The 16,716-nt window shown below is 39.0% G+C and overlaps 1 protein-coding gene across 5 annotated transcripts in view; it reads left to right on the forward strand.

Annotated features, from left to right (window-relative positions):
* The first annotated feature begins 1,381 nt into the window (after positions 1–1,381).
* Positions 1,382–16,716, forward strand: part of slc2a9l2 (solute carrier family 2 member 9, like 2) — a 139,917-nt gene continuing 124,582 nt past the window's right edge. For 2 of the 5 annotated variants that reach the window (XM_037781709.1, XM_037781728.1), the window contains exons 1-3: positions 1,382–1,465; positions 2,043–2,108; positions 13,322–13,410. In XM_037781709.1, the coding sequence (XP_037637637.1) occupies positions 13,339–13,410 (72 nt within the window). In that variant the 5' untranslated portion in view covers positions 1,382–1,465; positions 2,043–2,108; positions 13,322–13,338. Of the gene's footprint in view, positions 1,466–2,042; positions 2,109–4,616; positions 4,638–8,984; positions 9,022–13,321; positions 13,411–16,716 lie in introns of those variants that run through there. The other 3 variants (XM_037781718.1, XM_037781699.1, XM_037781736.1) reach the window with 3 other exon arrangements.

Below are 16,716 nucleotides of genomic sequence, written 5' to 3' on the forward strand. Positions count from 1 at the left end.
CCAGAGCAGCCTAATAACCACACATATCACTTCCCTGCCTGCTTTATATGCAAATAAACACATAGCCAGGCCTACATCATTTCCACTTGCAAAGACTAATCTCTATTATCAGATTCTGCATTCACATGAACAATCTGGAGGCGACAGCACAAGATTTTGGTACATTCTGTTTTCTGTTTGTAGTCAGAGCTGTATTGACCAATCACGTTCGAGCAGGCTTTGGTTGAATGCAGGTAAACAATCCATGTGGAGACCAAAAGGGGCAGAACACATTGGCCAAAATGCAATCTGGGAACCCAACGGCTATCGTCTGAAGATGATTTAGCTTTTTATTGGTTTAAAATTAGCTTATACACTGGCTACTTGTGAAAGAATCAGGTTGTACACGTCGTCCCTCAACTACAACTCCAGTCTCAGTTGCTAATCGGACTGTAAGCAATGCGCAGCGCACGCCACGGAAGAGGAAGCCTTGATCCGGATATCAGCTGGCTACAGGGGAACCCCAAAGATCATGGCATCTGTCGTCAGCCGATGGGTTCAGAGATTGGCAAAGACCAATGCGTTGTTGTTTTTATCTGGCTGGAGACAGCAGCCCGTGTACATCCATGAAGTTGCCCAAAATCCTACATATTTGTGAATTCGGGTACATTTTTATAAACCTAAAAAGAAGGTTATTGTCTACCTGCGGCTACCTCCGTACCGCTGACACCACCACCTTAGCCAAGCAACGAAGTAGTATAGAAAGCTGGACGCTGTTGTGATCATGTATACAGGTGTAGAAGGGGACACTATGACCATGTCGGGGTGCGTGAGAGCCACAAACTAATAAGTAGCCTCCCAGATTCATATTCCTCATATATGTTTACACTTTTACGTAGAATTATTCAGTACACACACACATCTATTACATGTCTGTCTGTCTGTCCTGGGAGAGGGATCCCTTCTCTCTTATAATTTATAGCAAATTATTTCACGGCCCCCCTGACAGAGTGCCACGGACCCCACTTTGAGAATCACTGCTGTAGATTGACAGAATTGACTTGCTTTCCAGTCACATGTAAAAGAGGTCAAACAGAGTGTTTCCCAAGTCCAGGTTCCTCCCAGTCCTGCTGCTTTGAGGAGGAGGGGGTGCATCAAATATCTGGGAAATTGATAAATAAAATAAATGGTCAGAGGTGCCATATTTCTCTCATAGTGTTTATGCACACAGTTTGGTCCTGTAAAGACACTGATAAAGGTTAACAGAGGGGCCATTCCTCCCCCTTCACCACCAACACCCCTACAGGTTAGTGGGTCAAACAATAACCCACCAATGGCTAACTGCACAGCACATACTGACCTGTATAACAGCCTTACCTAACCTGTACCTTACTTTACACTTCAACCCCTTTTGGCCTGAAAGTCACCATAATTTGTGTCGGAATGGAAAAGTTTCACTGAGCAACCTGTAAGGAAAGATAAAAAGGTACGTGGAACATATACACTCATGTTATGTAAATGTGTTTGTGTTAAGTTTAGATGTCGCAACAGTGTCTGAGATGAATAATGTGTCACTAATGTTAGCTTTTAAGGAACTAAGAAAGCCTGACCACTGTGCATTTTTGAGGTAATCTCAAAAAGAGCAGGGTTTCAAAAGGCTAATAGTTAGAATATTCCGCAGGTTATGAAAGAGCATGTAAACATTTAAAGGGTTTTAATTGATGTTTACATGAAAATGACCAAAACAGGGAATTCACATAACAACAGTGATGCATTACATTATGAACTTCTTCAGTAATGATTAGATTTTTTCAAAATCAATATAAATATACATATAAAAAAATAAATATACACGTTGGACAAGCTGTTAAATAACTAATTTATTAACTTTACCAGATTAAATGCAAAGAGTAGATGATTGACTGCTCAGAAAAAAGAAGCAGCTGTCTACACATGTGGCTCCAACCACTTTTAGTTCATGTTCATGTCCGGCTACAGTAAATTAAGTTAGCCAGATCGTTCTCATGTGATAATGGTGTGTTTCTTTAATTATGTGCCAACAGTTACTTTGGTTGTGGAATCCGCAAGAAGAGCCGGCTTTTGGACGGTGAAAGTCTTCAGAGTGTTTGGTGAGTTTTCTTTCTCTAATTGTTTATTTTTTACAGAATGAATGAATGATCTCGCTTTAAAGTACCTATTTTTGATCTTTTAATTCTCCCACTCATTCACAATAACTGGTGAAGGTTGTAACGGTATACATGGTGACATTTTTACATTTTCTTACATTCTATGAAATGTGTAAAAAGTGAAAATATGAGCTTTGTTATTCATGGCTGAGATACCCAAAGGATGAAATTGGAGGCAAGAGACGAGAGATTAACTTGTTCATTGCTAGAAAATGTATATTTAGAATCACCACGGTAACACAAAACATTTTAACTACCCTTACCAAAAAAAAAAGTTTATTCAAGTGTGCTATTAGTATACTTCTTTTAAACTTAAAATAAGAGAGTATACTTTCACTTCACTTTTTATATACTTATCAGAGATAGACTTAACAAAATTATACTTGGCTTATACTGACAAGTATACAGAAAAGACTAAGTATACTTGGCTTATATAGACAAGTATATACCAGAGAAGTATATTTAGTGTGTGAGAGTTTGTAAATGTATGTTTTTATTATGAATTTACTTCAATTCATCAAGATTTTTCTACGTTTTTCCCATTCTCCCCACTGAACGGTATGATAACGGTCAACTTTCATACCACGGTATACCGTTACAACTCTAAACTGGTGTGTACAGAGTCACAGAAGTACAAATGGTCCTCTGTGGGAGACACCGAGCCAATAACGCAGTGGGAAAGTCAATGTTTAACACAGCTGCTGACATCAGTTTTAAAGATCACAGCAGAAAAAAAGTGGTCTCTGAGATAAAGCTACTCCAGGACAGGAGCTATGGAAAGAACTTTGCAATGTTGGCAGAAACAACACTAGAGTGACGGCTAGAGTACCTACGTATTTACACACGACCCGAAGGCAGTAACGTACAGAGTGAGCAGTGTTGTATAGTATGATATAAGTAGACTTTGCATATGCAATGTAGTAGCTGTTAGTAGTCTGGAATTAACACTTTTTTAGAAATACGTATATAGGGCAAGATTTTGGAAATGTATACACTTGTTCAAAATGTATGGGTGAAATAGAAATGTAGATATAAGAAAAAACAAGATTTTGTTCATCTTGACTATTTTCAATGGTTTGGCACCAGTGTATAGTAATATAGACGGGGTGAAACGCCATGAGGGGTGGAGGTCCGGGGATCATGGATGGGACACAAAACAGGGTTTTCACCCAGGAGATTCGAGTTTGCATCCTTGTGTGAAACCAACCATGTGTTGTAACCCAAAACGCAATGTTTTTCCCTGAACTTAACAAAGTGTTTTTTTTTGTTGAAACCTAAACAAGCCTTTTTGTTTGTGTTCAAAACATAACGTTTCATTCAGTTTTATACAGCATGTTAGAGCGTGTTGCTTTTAAGTTTCGCTTTCACGTTTACAACGTAGTAGGCCCCTTCTGACCCACATCTATGGTGCTTATAGCGCCTGATAACAGTCAAATCCGGTGATTAATTCACAATCATAATAATTCTTATTTAGAAAAAGCAAAACTTTTATTCTGCACCTTTCAACAAGCTTTGTGGATGTACTGCTTTTTTAAAAATATATTCGTCTACATAAAATGTTATCAATAAGACCTTTAAGTACAATACTTGAGTAAATGTACGTAGTTTCTTTCTACCACTGTTTGGACCGCTCTGCCCATGGATTCTTTTCCCACTGAAAGGTCTATCCACACCTGAGGAAACCTAATACCTCTGTCACCTATACACCAGGGCTGAGAAAAGACGTCCCAAAGGGGGTGTTCAGTTTACAGGCCTGAGTTTCATTACTTGGCCGTATCTTTTTCCCCCGTGGCAGTTCAGCTCCTGACCCAAAACCACACTTGAAGTTGCTCAATCCTTTATTTTGCGTGTGTTTATGATACTGGAGGTGCTCTTTCATGCAGTTTCCACATGACAGAAATGTGACTCATATGTTTGTAATATAGATAACTGCAAGGCAGTAGTTTCAACAGTATAATTCATGAGAAGCCAAGGGAGAATAAAGCAGCCATTGAGGAGTGAAAAAGAAGCCTGAGGAGAAGGGTTTGTTTTTGGGATTGAAGCCCAAGCTCATGTGCTGCTTTTTATGTAACACGCTGTCTGCAACAGCTCCACCAGTTGCAGAAACTTTTTCTTATTATTCTTATACCGTTGTCGTTTCATTTATCAGAGACTTGGCATTCAACGCTACATGTTTCTAAATCCAGCACGTTTTAGTTGGTGTAGCTGACAGAGAAGATATGATATGATCTGATCTGGGGACGTCTTTCCTCGGCTTTGGCCAATTGCGATCGATTAGGCTGGGTGGGAGGAATGCTGCAAGGAATGCTGCAGGACAATGGAGCATGGATACGCTGGAAGGGCACTCTCCATTGTTCTTATGGTAGGAGAAACAGGAGACATTTTATTCCAATATGGTATCTATCTGTGCATTAGGATTCCAAACTTTACAACTTCAACTCAGTGCTGTGATATATCTAAACACTATTCAAGGTAAGTACCAGGATTTATTCACTATTACTTATTGATAATGACCCTTGATCCAACTCCTCATGTCTGACTGCAGTGTTTACTTTCACAGAGAAGAAGAGGGCTCAATTTTGCTAATATAAACATTGTTTGACATTTGGGAAATATTACCTAATACACCTTTAATTATCAGGCTGCGGGGATTGAAAGGGGGAAACTGAGTTCATGGTATCACACTGGAAGCAAATGTTTGTTTTGGTTGCAAGACTTTGAATTTCATGATAAGATTTTTGTAGCATTGACTCAACAGTGGTGTCCACATTTTGAGCTTTCAGTTGCAATGATTTTTACAGAGGATTCCTATAATCTTTTTAAAATTAAATTACCCAAGATGTTATGAGAGAGATTTCTAAAAGAAGTGTCTATGGAGACAAATGGCGTAAGAATACTGTTTTCAACTCCCTGCACGTTGGCCACATCTGGCCTGTGACTGACACCCAGATGGACCGCATTTACTCTGGGTTTAATTCTTTCCATTATCCAGTCGAGCAGTGTCCACATCATTATCTTTTAATATGGCACAATGTCACTAAGTGCAGTAGAGGGGAGGAAATAAAGGACACTCACTTTTGTGTTAAGGTAAAATATAATAAAAAAAGTAGGCCATGAAAGACATAAATCAATGAAAAGTTGGTATAAAATTTCACTAAAGTGAGCACTGTATCTGATGTGATTAAATACGCATTTAAAATTTGAACCTAATCCAGACTGCTGGATTGAGTTGATCAAAAAAAATAAAGTCAGCTGTATTTACATAATCTCCATTAATAGGTCGTCATATATAATACTTAACTCCTTGTCTTTGTATTTCCATCTGTGTTCGCAGAAAGCCAGCAACACAGGAGGTCACCATTTCTGATGGCTGTCGTCAGAAATGGTGACCTCACTGTACCTGTGTAATACATGAGTATTTGTATGTACTTTAATTAGAGCTGTCAATCGATTAAAATATGTAATTGCGATTAATTACAAATTAATTACACATTTTTTATCTGTTCAAAATGTATCGTAAAAGGAGATTTGTCAAATATTTAATACTCTTATCAACATGGGAGTGGGCAAATATGCTTGTTTATTGTCCAGAAACCCTCACAGGTACTGCATAGAGCCCATTTTCATTTACATATCTTGAGGTCAGCGGTCAAGGGACTCCTCTGAAAATGGCCATGACAGTTTTTCCTCTCCAACATTTAGCATAAATTTGGAGCGTTATTTAGCCTCCTACGTGACAACCTAGTATGACATGGTTGGTACCAAATGGATTCCTTAGGTTCTAGTTTCATTATGAAGCCAGTATCTCACTATCTAGCTTTAAAACTGAGCAAGCTGCAACCTCTGAAAGATTGAATGCATTTAAGAAATTAGTGGCGTTAAAACAAATTTGCGTTTACGTGTTATTATTGGCATAAGCCCTAATATTAATACTTTTAATTTAAAGATATATTCACAAAACTCTAAAAGAAAAGCAAAAGACAGGTACAGTGGGGTCACATTTCCTGGTGACAGCCATCAGAAATGGTAACTTCATGTGTTGTTGGCTCTCTGCGGTCACAGATTTCGGCGGTCACATATTTTGGTGTAACACTGGGTCGCGGGGGCAGCAGGTTTAGCAGCATATTCCAGGCGCCCCTCTCCCCAGCAGGGAGAGCTTTCCAGCTCTTCAGGGGGACCCCGAGGCGTTCCAAGGCTAGACGAGATATATAATCTCTCCGGCGTATTCTGAGTCTACCCCGGGGCCACTCACCAGTTGGACGTGCCCAGAAAAAAACTGCCTTTTTAGAGTGGGGTAGAGGGGGTCTTTAGGGGGAGATAGCAGGTCAGCAGTAGATGTCACATAGAAGTGATGTACATCATCTGAAAGCTGGGAACCTGAAGATTAATTTGAGATGCAGCTCAGCACTGTGTGTCAAGTTGTTCTAGTCTTGAATCAGAAATTAATTAATTAATTAAAGTAAATTGTGAAAGTGTACAAGAGTCATAAGTTGTTGCAGCAATTTTTGAGTTGATACCATTTGTTACACAGATTTGGTCCTAGAATTAACCATTTTTTTACCACTAGAGAATTGATAAAAATGATCAATAATCCTTCCAAAATACCACATTAAGACACAGAGACCTTGAGGAACACCATAGAAAAAGCCATGCTGTGATTTGGTATCAAAAACTTTTGACATTTGGAGATTTCTGCAAGAATTGCATTTTTTGCTGATTGGATGGCGAGCACTTCTAGAAGCTGCTCAGATCCCCCTTATTGTCAATCTACCTAGGAAAGCCATCCATCCTCTGAATGCTCTAGGTCTCTAGCGTGTGGCTGTAAAATTTCATGAGGCTGTGATTATCCTAGAGGTCACCACAGGTCATTTTATACAGTGATGTCAAGTTTAAAAAAAACGGTCTCACTGCAATGAAATGGCTGCTATGGGGACTGACATCATCACACATGAATACAGTTGAGCTCATTGGATCCACAAGAGTCTCAACTTTACATTGATACCCGATTTATGCAATTCCAAGACTATTTAGGGACCCCAGTATGCAGAAATACTCAAACACACCATTTTTAGAATAGGCGAAAATAACACATTTATACTGTATTAAAAAAACAGCATGTTTTTTTTTTACCCCAAAATTGCATGAGATTATCATAAAGTGGGCAAGTCCGTAAAGGGGAGACTCGTGGGCACCCTTAGAACCCATTTTCATTCACATATCTTGAGGTCAAAGGTCAAGGCACCCCTTTGAAAATGGCCATGCCAGCTTTTCCTCTCCAAAATTTAGCCTAATTTTGATATGAGTAGTTTCATTATAGCTCTAAACCTGCTCTACAGCCTCTGGAAGACATCCCACAGGTCTCAGGGGGTTAAAGATAAACTTACTGCCTTCTCTGGTTGAAAATGTCTCTTTCACCTCCTGGATGTGATCGGGTGTGGTTGGGAAATGTGCTTTGTTGCACCTGCAATCATTCATCACTATCCTATGTTCATATTAAAACCACCCCTGATGCTATGAGTAAGTACCTATTGGCGGATTAATTCAATTTGAGTAATTGCCAATGTAATGCCCTCATTAGTGTAACTGGTTAATAGAATTGTGATTACAGCTGGACTGAGGACACCAGCCTCTTGTTAAAGCAATGCCATGTTATTTTCAGTAGAGCAATGCTTATACACATACCGTAATTTCCGGACTATAAGCCGCGACTTTTGTCACACGCTTTCAACCCTGCGGCTTATGCAATGATGCGGCCAATTTATACATTTTTCTAACGGCCGCCAGGGGCGCTCGAGCAGAAAAGGTAAGAGTGAGACAGGTGGAATATATGTGTCGACCGGGAGGATTTTTTCATAGAAAAAAAGCATTACTCGTTTTGGACAGCATGAGGGCCCATATTACAGATTCTGTGAAAGCAGCCATCAAGAGGACAAACTCCATTCCAGCTGTGATTCCTGGGGGCACAACAAAGTATTTGCAGCCACTTGACATTAGTGTGAATCGTGCATTTAAAGTGGCACTCCGAGTTGAATGGGAGGCTTGGATGACCAGCGGCGAGAAATCGTTTACCAAAACTGGCCGCATGCGAAGAGCAACTTTTGCACAAGTCTGCCAGTGGATCCTGTCAGCGTGGAGCAGTGTGAAAAAATCCACCATCACCAACGGGTTTCGAAAAGCCGGTCTGCTGCGTGACGGAGGGGACAGCACAAGCTCAGGAGTGAATTTGCCTCAGGATGAGAGTGACACTGAAAGCGACAACGAAAGAGAGACTGAGAAAGTGTGTGGCGAAGTATATCTGAGGCTATTCAAATCCGACACTGAGGAGGAAGACTTCCATGGTTTCAGTGCACAGGAGGAAGATGAAGACGGCTAAAAGTCATAAGTGACTTTTATGTTTTTTTAACCAGCCCTGTTAGTGCTGTGTTGCTGCTGCTGTGCCTTAAGAAAAGTTAAGGTATGTTATTAAAACTTTGAAAACTCTTTCTGTGTACCGTCTTTCTTTGTAAATATCTCATGTTACAATGTGGGCACCTGCGGCTTATAGACAGGTGCGGCTTATGTATGTACAAAATGTTTTTTCCTTTAAAAATGTACTGGGTGAGGCTTATAATCAGGTGCGCTATATAGTCCGGAAATTATATTATTATATTACAAATAATAAAAACAATAATAAGTCATTACTTTTGAAATAGAGACAAACTAAAGCAAGTTTATTTCCATTAGAAGGAGCGTCGGGGAGACAAAGGGAGGGACTCATCGAAGTTAATCATTTGCCAGTGGCATTGTGACTATCATGTCTAGGTAATGTTGGGTCAGTAGTCTTCCTGACAGCATTGGATACGCTGCCTGTGCCTGGGTAAGAATTCCCATAGTCTGGTGTAAAATATGGAAATGCATTTGTTTTTACCAAACTATTTTCTTAGATATTATCCACAGAACTGTATAGGAGTTTAGTGAAGTGGGCTGACACTTCTTCTTTGGACTTACTGTTATTTTGTTAAACATACAGGATGTGTGGGTAGTTTTTTGTTGCATTGTTGTAAAAGGTTGTAAGATCATTTCAAACAGCTTCATTGTTTTAAACATTTTTTTTCGGGGGGTTAGGTAGTGGAACATGACGGTGAACGAACTGTAAATATAGTATATCTTTGAGTTAAACATTAATCTTCATAATCAATACTACAGTCTGCTGCACATTATGTAATATTAGGCTCTTATGGAGCATATTTCGCAATTTATGGATCTGCATATTTATTAAAAACTATTAGTATATCAGCTTACCTTATATATACCATTGGTACCAACCATGTCACTAAGGAGGTTAAATAACGCTCCAAACTTACGCTAAATTTTGGCGAGGAAAAACTGTCATGGCAAATTTTCAAAGGAGTCCCCTTGACCTCTGACCTCAAGATATGTGAATGAAAATGGGTTGGTGCAAGTCAAAGTCAACTCACACACACTGACAGCTGTTGTTGCCTGTTGGGCTGCAGTTTGCCATGTTATGATTTGAGCATATTTTTTATGCTAAATGCAGTACCTGTGAGGGTTTCTGGACAATATCTGTCATTGTTTTGTGTTGTTAATTGATTTCAAGTAATAAATATATACATACATTTGCATAAAGCAATCATATTTGCCCACTCCCATGTTGATAAGAGTATTAAATACTTGATGAATCTCCCTTTAAGGTACATTTGAACAGATAAAAAATGTGCGATTAATCAAAATTAAATATTCAAATTGATTAACAGCCCTAGCTGATGTTTTTATGGGAAAGTTTGCAAGACAAAAGATGCTTAAAAAGTGTCTCTGGAAAGTTCAAATGTGGACAATTGGATTATGTTGCAGCAGTGGTTTCTAAAGATTCAATGCACGATTTTGACACACATAGTTTTTCAGTGGATTATTTCTTTAGGGAGGTGTTGGAAAGCTTCATTACATTGATATTTTCTTTTTGCTTTGTTTGCTGCTTAATTGAGGTTGGAAGTGAACCAAAATGTTCTTTGGCCGCTCATGAAACATTACAGCGAACAGTTTGAAAGACTTAAAAAAAGAAAGAGAGGAGACGGGAGAATCTGTACAGAGATCTGACTTGTTGAGACTAACCTACTAAAACATTGGAAATAACCTTGATGGTGAGGATACAACAGTTTCAATATTGGTCTCGTGTTCCAGCCTGAGAGTGGCAAAGTAAACAGGCCACTTTGTATTCTCGAGTGTCCTTTATTTCCTCCCCTTTACTGCACTTAGTGACATTGTGCCCTTGTTAATGAGTTTTTCTGTTTGAGGTTGAGGGTTGCACACCAGCAAATAAAAGCAAAACTGACTCAATAAAAGATTTATAAAACAGTGTCATCAGGGATTTGTCAACCTGGAACTTGGTTAGCGTCCTCAAACAAAAAGAGACACTGCTGGGTTTTCTTAGATAGCATATCTGTGGTCAGGGACAATCAGGGTTATGAACTGATCGCAGAGATGAGTCAATAGACGCAGTTCCTGATAACCAACCAAACCTGATTTCCTCTGCAGGTTCAGACCTGGTATTAACATGTGCCCTCAGTGATCTGATCACAAGTGAACAGCTCTAAGTACAGATGTGAATACACTCAAGACGCATTGAGATCTGATCACTCAGACCACATTCAGAGGTGGTCTGGGCCACATATGGCCATATTCTTTTAGCAGTGTGTATGTGAATGTGTCCTGGGCCACATTAAGGACCGCTTACTCTACTGACGTCCCGCTGGGATTTGCAGGTCTCTGCGCTATTAAGACATGAGCGCTTGTCTGCCTCGCAGCATGATAACAGCTTCTGTGCTCTGCTGTATTCTGTCGGTACAACTATAAAAATATATCTTATCTATAGGCTACATAATTTACAGAAGTAAAGTGCAGAAGTGCTTTATTATCATACTGTCGGAGATGTGTCTGTGTTTTTGTTATATTTACAGTATAGGAGTTTTATTGTACCCAATGTGTGGTACAGTTCAATTTGAGGGTTTCAAGGCATCTTATGGTTTGCTCAATTCAATTCAATTTATTTTTTATTAAATTTTTTTCAGAGAGAGAGACAGACAGACAGACAGACAGACAGACAGACAGAGCAACCACAATAGCACAACTGCTATAAGTAGTAATACAAATAGGACTAATAACAATAATCAACAGCAGTGGACGTAATAGAGTGATAACAGAAGTATTAGTAATACGACTACTACTACTAATAGCAGTAATAATAATAGAAATAAGGCTGATAATAATGATAGTAGTGGGTGTCAAGCAGAGCTGCGGCAGCAGATGCAACCACGATCCTACCTGTGAAATGAGAAAGCACAAAGACTCCGGGGAAGGAATCAAGTTAGCAACATGCATGAATGGGACATGAATGCATATACAGATGGAGAAGGAGAGAAGGAGAGAGGAGCTCAGTGTGTCATAGGAACTCCCCCGGCAGTCTAGGCCTATAGCAGCGTAACTAGGGGCTGGTCCAAGGCCGTCTAAGCCAGCCATGTACCAGCCCTTACTATAGGCGTTATCAAAGAGGAAGGCCTTAAATGTGGAGAGGGTGTCTGCCTCCCGGACTGAAACTGGGAGCTGGTTCCATAGAAGAGGAGCTTGATAGCTGAAGGCTCTGGCTCCCATTCTACTTTTGGAGACTCTAGGAACCTCAAGTAACCCTGCACTAGTGGGATAATACTATGAGCTCTTTAAGATATGATGGTGCCAGACTGTTTAGTGCGTTGTAGGTGAGGAGGATGAATTTAAATTCTGGATTTTACAGGGAGCCAGTGCAGAGACGCTAATACAGGAGTAATATGATCTATTTTTCTAGTTCTTGTCAGTACACGTGCTGCAGCATTCTGGATTAACTGGGGAGTCTTAAGAGATTTATTGGAGCAGCCTGATAATAAGGAGTTGCAATAATCTAGTCTAGAAGTAACAAATGCATGGACTCATTTTTCTGCATCGTTTGCAGACGGGATGTGCCTGATTTTTGCAATGTTACGTAGGTGAAAGAAGGCAGTCCTTGAAGCTTGTTTTTATGTGGGAGTTAAAGGACATATCTTGATCAAAGATAACTCCTAGATTCGTTACGGTGGTGCTGGAGGCCAGGGCAATGCCATCTAGATAATTTGTTTCACACAGTTCTTCATGCAGTAATTTGACCTTGAGTTCAACTATATTCAAAGTTAATGATAAACTTTTAAGCACAACTATAATAAATGTGTTACTTGAGCCTCAATAGTGAGGACAAATTGACTTTTTTTAATGTGTTCTTAATGTCTTCACAGCAGCTTAGGCTGCAAAAAAAAAAGAGAGAGAGCTGAGAGCTAAAATGATCCGGTTTGAACTGGCCTTCAGTCGTCTTTAAATTCTCTCCACACAGCTGTGGCTTTTAATCCTGCTCCTCATTCTAGTCATCCGATCGTGGACTCATTTACATTCTGGAGGCTCACCGAATGCCATTAGATGTTATTAACTGTGCGGTAGGAGAGGAAATCAGCAGTGCTACAGGTCACTGACTCCTATCAGTTACGTGCAAAAAGGCTTTGATGTTGTTTTGTTAAGAAGGTGGATGCCCTAAAATATATTTCCTTTTCTTTTTGCAACAAAGGATGTAAAACAGCTTGAAATACACCCCGCAGTCACCAACTGTGTTTGGTAAAAGATAATGCCTAAGGTGTACATAGACCTCCAGATATCATACAATTTCTGCATTTTATATGATGTGTTATTATTCTTATAACCACTAGGTGACAGACTCTGGCTTTTAATTAGCTATATTACACTTGACCAATTCTATAATGTGATGCAGGACAAATCCAGACTGTTTTTTTCTGATGTTGTTAAAAAACTGGGTAAAATCCAATGCTTTAAACTGTAGCCAAGGATCTTTTTCTACATTTTGCATGTGTATGTTGCATTTGACTTATGAGTAAATCCGAAACTTGTGACCATGTTCTGATCTATAATCCTGTCTGTTCTTGTACCAGCGTCCGTATGTGCACGTCAGCATGTTGAGACATTTCCTTTTTCAGCAGATGTTTCACTCAGTAGTTTCTATAAAAAAGATTCCACTTCCCCCTCTTTGTTGTGAAACACTTTCTATGTATATTCTGTATGTCTAATATGCTATGACCTTCTCATTTAAGGTTGCTGAAACGTTAAGATGGACAAACAGAAGCAGAAGGACAAGCTAGCAGTCCACAAGATGAGCGACTCTGGGAAGAGCCCTGAACAGGTTAGTGTCATTATCTCACTGAACTCACGATGGCCGAGCTCATATCTTTATGACTTTACAGCTGCAGAATGATGACATCTGTTGTGAGGTATGAAATCTGACTGGTTGGACAGACTGATAGTCCTGTTCTGATAGGTTACGGCTGTTTTACATGTTATTGTTCTTGCCTGTTATGTCATACATTAACCAGTTATGTATATGGACAGGATGTTTTTGTGAGCAAACTGTACTTGGACCTGAGACAGAGGCCCTCTCTACTGGTTGTGCTAAAAACACAATAATAAGAAAAAACTATTGATTATGTAATGATGCGGTAACCTTTGACACGTATAAAAAATGTTAAGTAATATAAAAATAAATAGAAAAACATTATGATTTAGTCCTGGTTATCTTACAGTGTGTAGGATTTGGCAGCATCTAATGGTGTGGTTGCACATTAGGGCTTTAACTAACTATTATTTTTATTGTTTAATCACTCTGCCGATTATTTTCTTGACGATTAGTTGTTTGGTCTATAAAATGTCAGAAAATGGTGAAAATGTCGGTCAGTGTTTCCCAAAGCCCAAGATGACGTCCTCAAATGTCTTGTTTTGTCCACACCTCAAAGATATTCAGTTAAGTGTCATAGAGGAGTAAAGAAACCAGAAAATATTCACACTTAAGAAGCTGCAATCAGATCATTTTGACTTTTTTTTCTCCTAAAAAATGACTCAAACCGATTAATTGATTATCAAAATAGTTGGCGATTAATTTAATAGTAGACAACTAATCGATTAATTGATTAATCGTTGAAGCTCTATTGCAGATTGCAACCAACTGAGTACTCACTCCTCCATTTCCAAGACTGCGGTAACGTGAGCCGGCGAGTGCAAAACCGGATAACGCCGTTCGCCTCGCTCAGAGGTCATCCTTACCATAATAACACTACTTTAGGAGCAACAGTAGTCAGAAGGCGGCTGGCGGTACCACGGTTTCACACTGTGTGGCTCACATTACTGCAGTTTCACGAGTGTGACGGAGAACTACGTTGGCCTTCAGGTAACGTAAAAACAGTGTTTGGTTTGTCCGTTCTGGGCTACTGTAGAAACATGGCGAAGCAACATTGCGAACTATGTGAACAGGACTCGCTCTCTATGTAGATATGAAGGACTCATTCTAAGCTAACAAAAATTCTTAGTTTCAGGTGATTATACACTAATGAAAACATGGTGATGAATATTATATTCCATTTCTGCAATAGATCCCCCGAAATGTTACACACTGACCCATTAAAACATTTTATTTAATATGTAGAATTGTCTGTTTGCTTCCACATTGAAAAATCTTCAATGAAATAATACTAATACAGTAAAATTTATGAATACTGTGCACACAGAAAATCACTTCAAAGAAACCATTTATTGCTTTGTTCACTAGTGTCTACAGTATATATGTGTATTAATGAATACTTCTTATAAAATATGAACAGCAGGCTACTCACTTGATTCCAGTCCCTCATTACTAGTGGCTACACAAACATGAGAATCACAGCTTTGATCCAGCTGCCCTGCCCTTTTATTGATCGCCTCGTACTACGCAACAATAAACCTCTCTTCAAAGATAACACAGCCAGTTGGTCTTCCAAAGTATGATCCTGGACTGCAGGTATGTGTTGTGCCAACTAAGCAAAGGTCCCATCAGAGTTATCTACACCTTCATCTGTTACCGCCCCGACTTATTCGCCGCACAATTGAGCCGACTCAGCAACGACACTAAAGTGTTATTGTGGGTGTAGGCAATGCTTTCACTTTCTTTATCTTATCTTTTCCACACATCTGTGTGATTTCTTTCACACAGTGAACCCGAGATAATTAAAGGTCCCATATTGTAAAAAGTGAGATTTTCATATATATATTTTTTTCAATCATAAACCAGGTTTAAGTGCTATATAAATACTTTGAAAGTATTGAAATTCTCAATCCGTGGAGAAATACACACAGCCCGTATTCAGAAACTGTACTTTTGAAACAAGCTGGCAGAATTCCTGTAACTTTGTGATGTCATAACTATACAACATTTCACAGTTTTAAATGTAAACACCCTAAATGTGTTCCAGTTTATTTCTAGTTGCACTGTATATTGGTGCCTTCAAATGAAACTCGTGAGCTCGTGTTTACAACATGGGAAGTCGTGTACACAATATGCTTGGCGTTCAAGTTGTTAAGTTGTGAAGAACACCGCTGCTAAGCAACGGCAATATTAACGTTGACGTCTAGAAGCCACAGAGGCTAACAATTTAGCAAGCTAGCAAGTGGGTAACATAATGCAGGAAATGCAAAGGCATAATGACAAAGGGAAAAGATGAGATCGTTGGGAGTATCAACACTTTCCTCAGACTTATTATAAAATTACCAAGAAAAACAATATACGACTAAAATTACAATATATTAACTTCTTATGCAACGAAAAATTAACTTCTGTGGCCTCCGCCATTTTTCAAAACATCAACAAACATGTCACAAGTCGTGAACTCTGAGCTTTCAGAAACTTTCCACTTACGAGGTTGTGAATACGACATGAGGGAGGCGTTCATATGGACTCATCTCGTGAACACGGTAAACATGACCCCATTTGAAGGCACCGTATGAATGACATCAGCTGACAGGAAGTAAACATGGACTGAAGCTGTTGCATAGCAACGCAATTCCGTCGCAATTCCGTTGCATTGCGCTAAAACGAAGCGTTTCAGACAGAGGGTAAATACAGGCATATATACACGCAGACAGTATGAGGAAAATAAAGTTTTTAACATTATAGAATATAATCACGATCTAGTAGAAACAGAAAATACAACCTGAAAATGAGCAAAATATGGGATCTTTAAGGCTCACTATTTTTTCCCAGTTACTCAATGAAACTGTATTTTGCTTTTCTAGTTACATCTGCTACCTAAAGGGGATATTGTCCTTAAAACTGAAGAGCATCATTAACACCTACATTTAAGTCTAAGCTGAAAAATATGCATCAAACAGGTCTATATTCATACCTGCTTACATCGTCAGTAAAAGTGTGATGAACCGCTGAAATGTGTGTGAGGTGTGAGAGGGACAGCTCCATAAGATATCTAATGAGTGAAAAATATAACTGGATACATGAATAAATAATACAGTGATTTAAATAATTTACTGGTAAATTGATCACAACACTTTTTTTCCCCCTTTATTGTAATAAATAATTAAATAAATTAAACATTAATTTGTTGCACTCTTCCTTTTATCTTTAGCTGGCTCTTTTTATTTTTATTTTCTTCATTCTAGCAGATATTTA

The sequence above is a fragment of the Sebastes umbrosus genome, chromosome 1, assembly GCF_015220745.1.
Source record: "Sebastes umbrosus isolate fSebUmb1 chromosome 1, fSebUmb1.pri, whole genome shotgun sequence".
Classification (NCBI taxonomy): Eukaryota; Metazoa; Chordata; class Actinopteri; order Perciformes; family Sebastidae; genus Sebastes; species Sebastes umbrosus.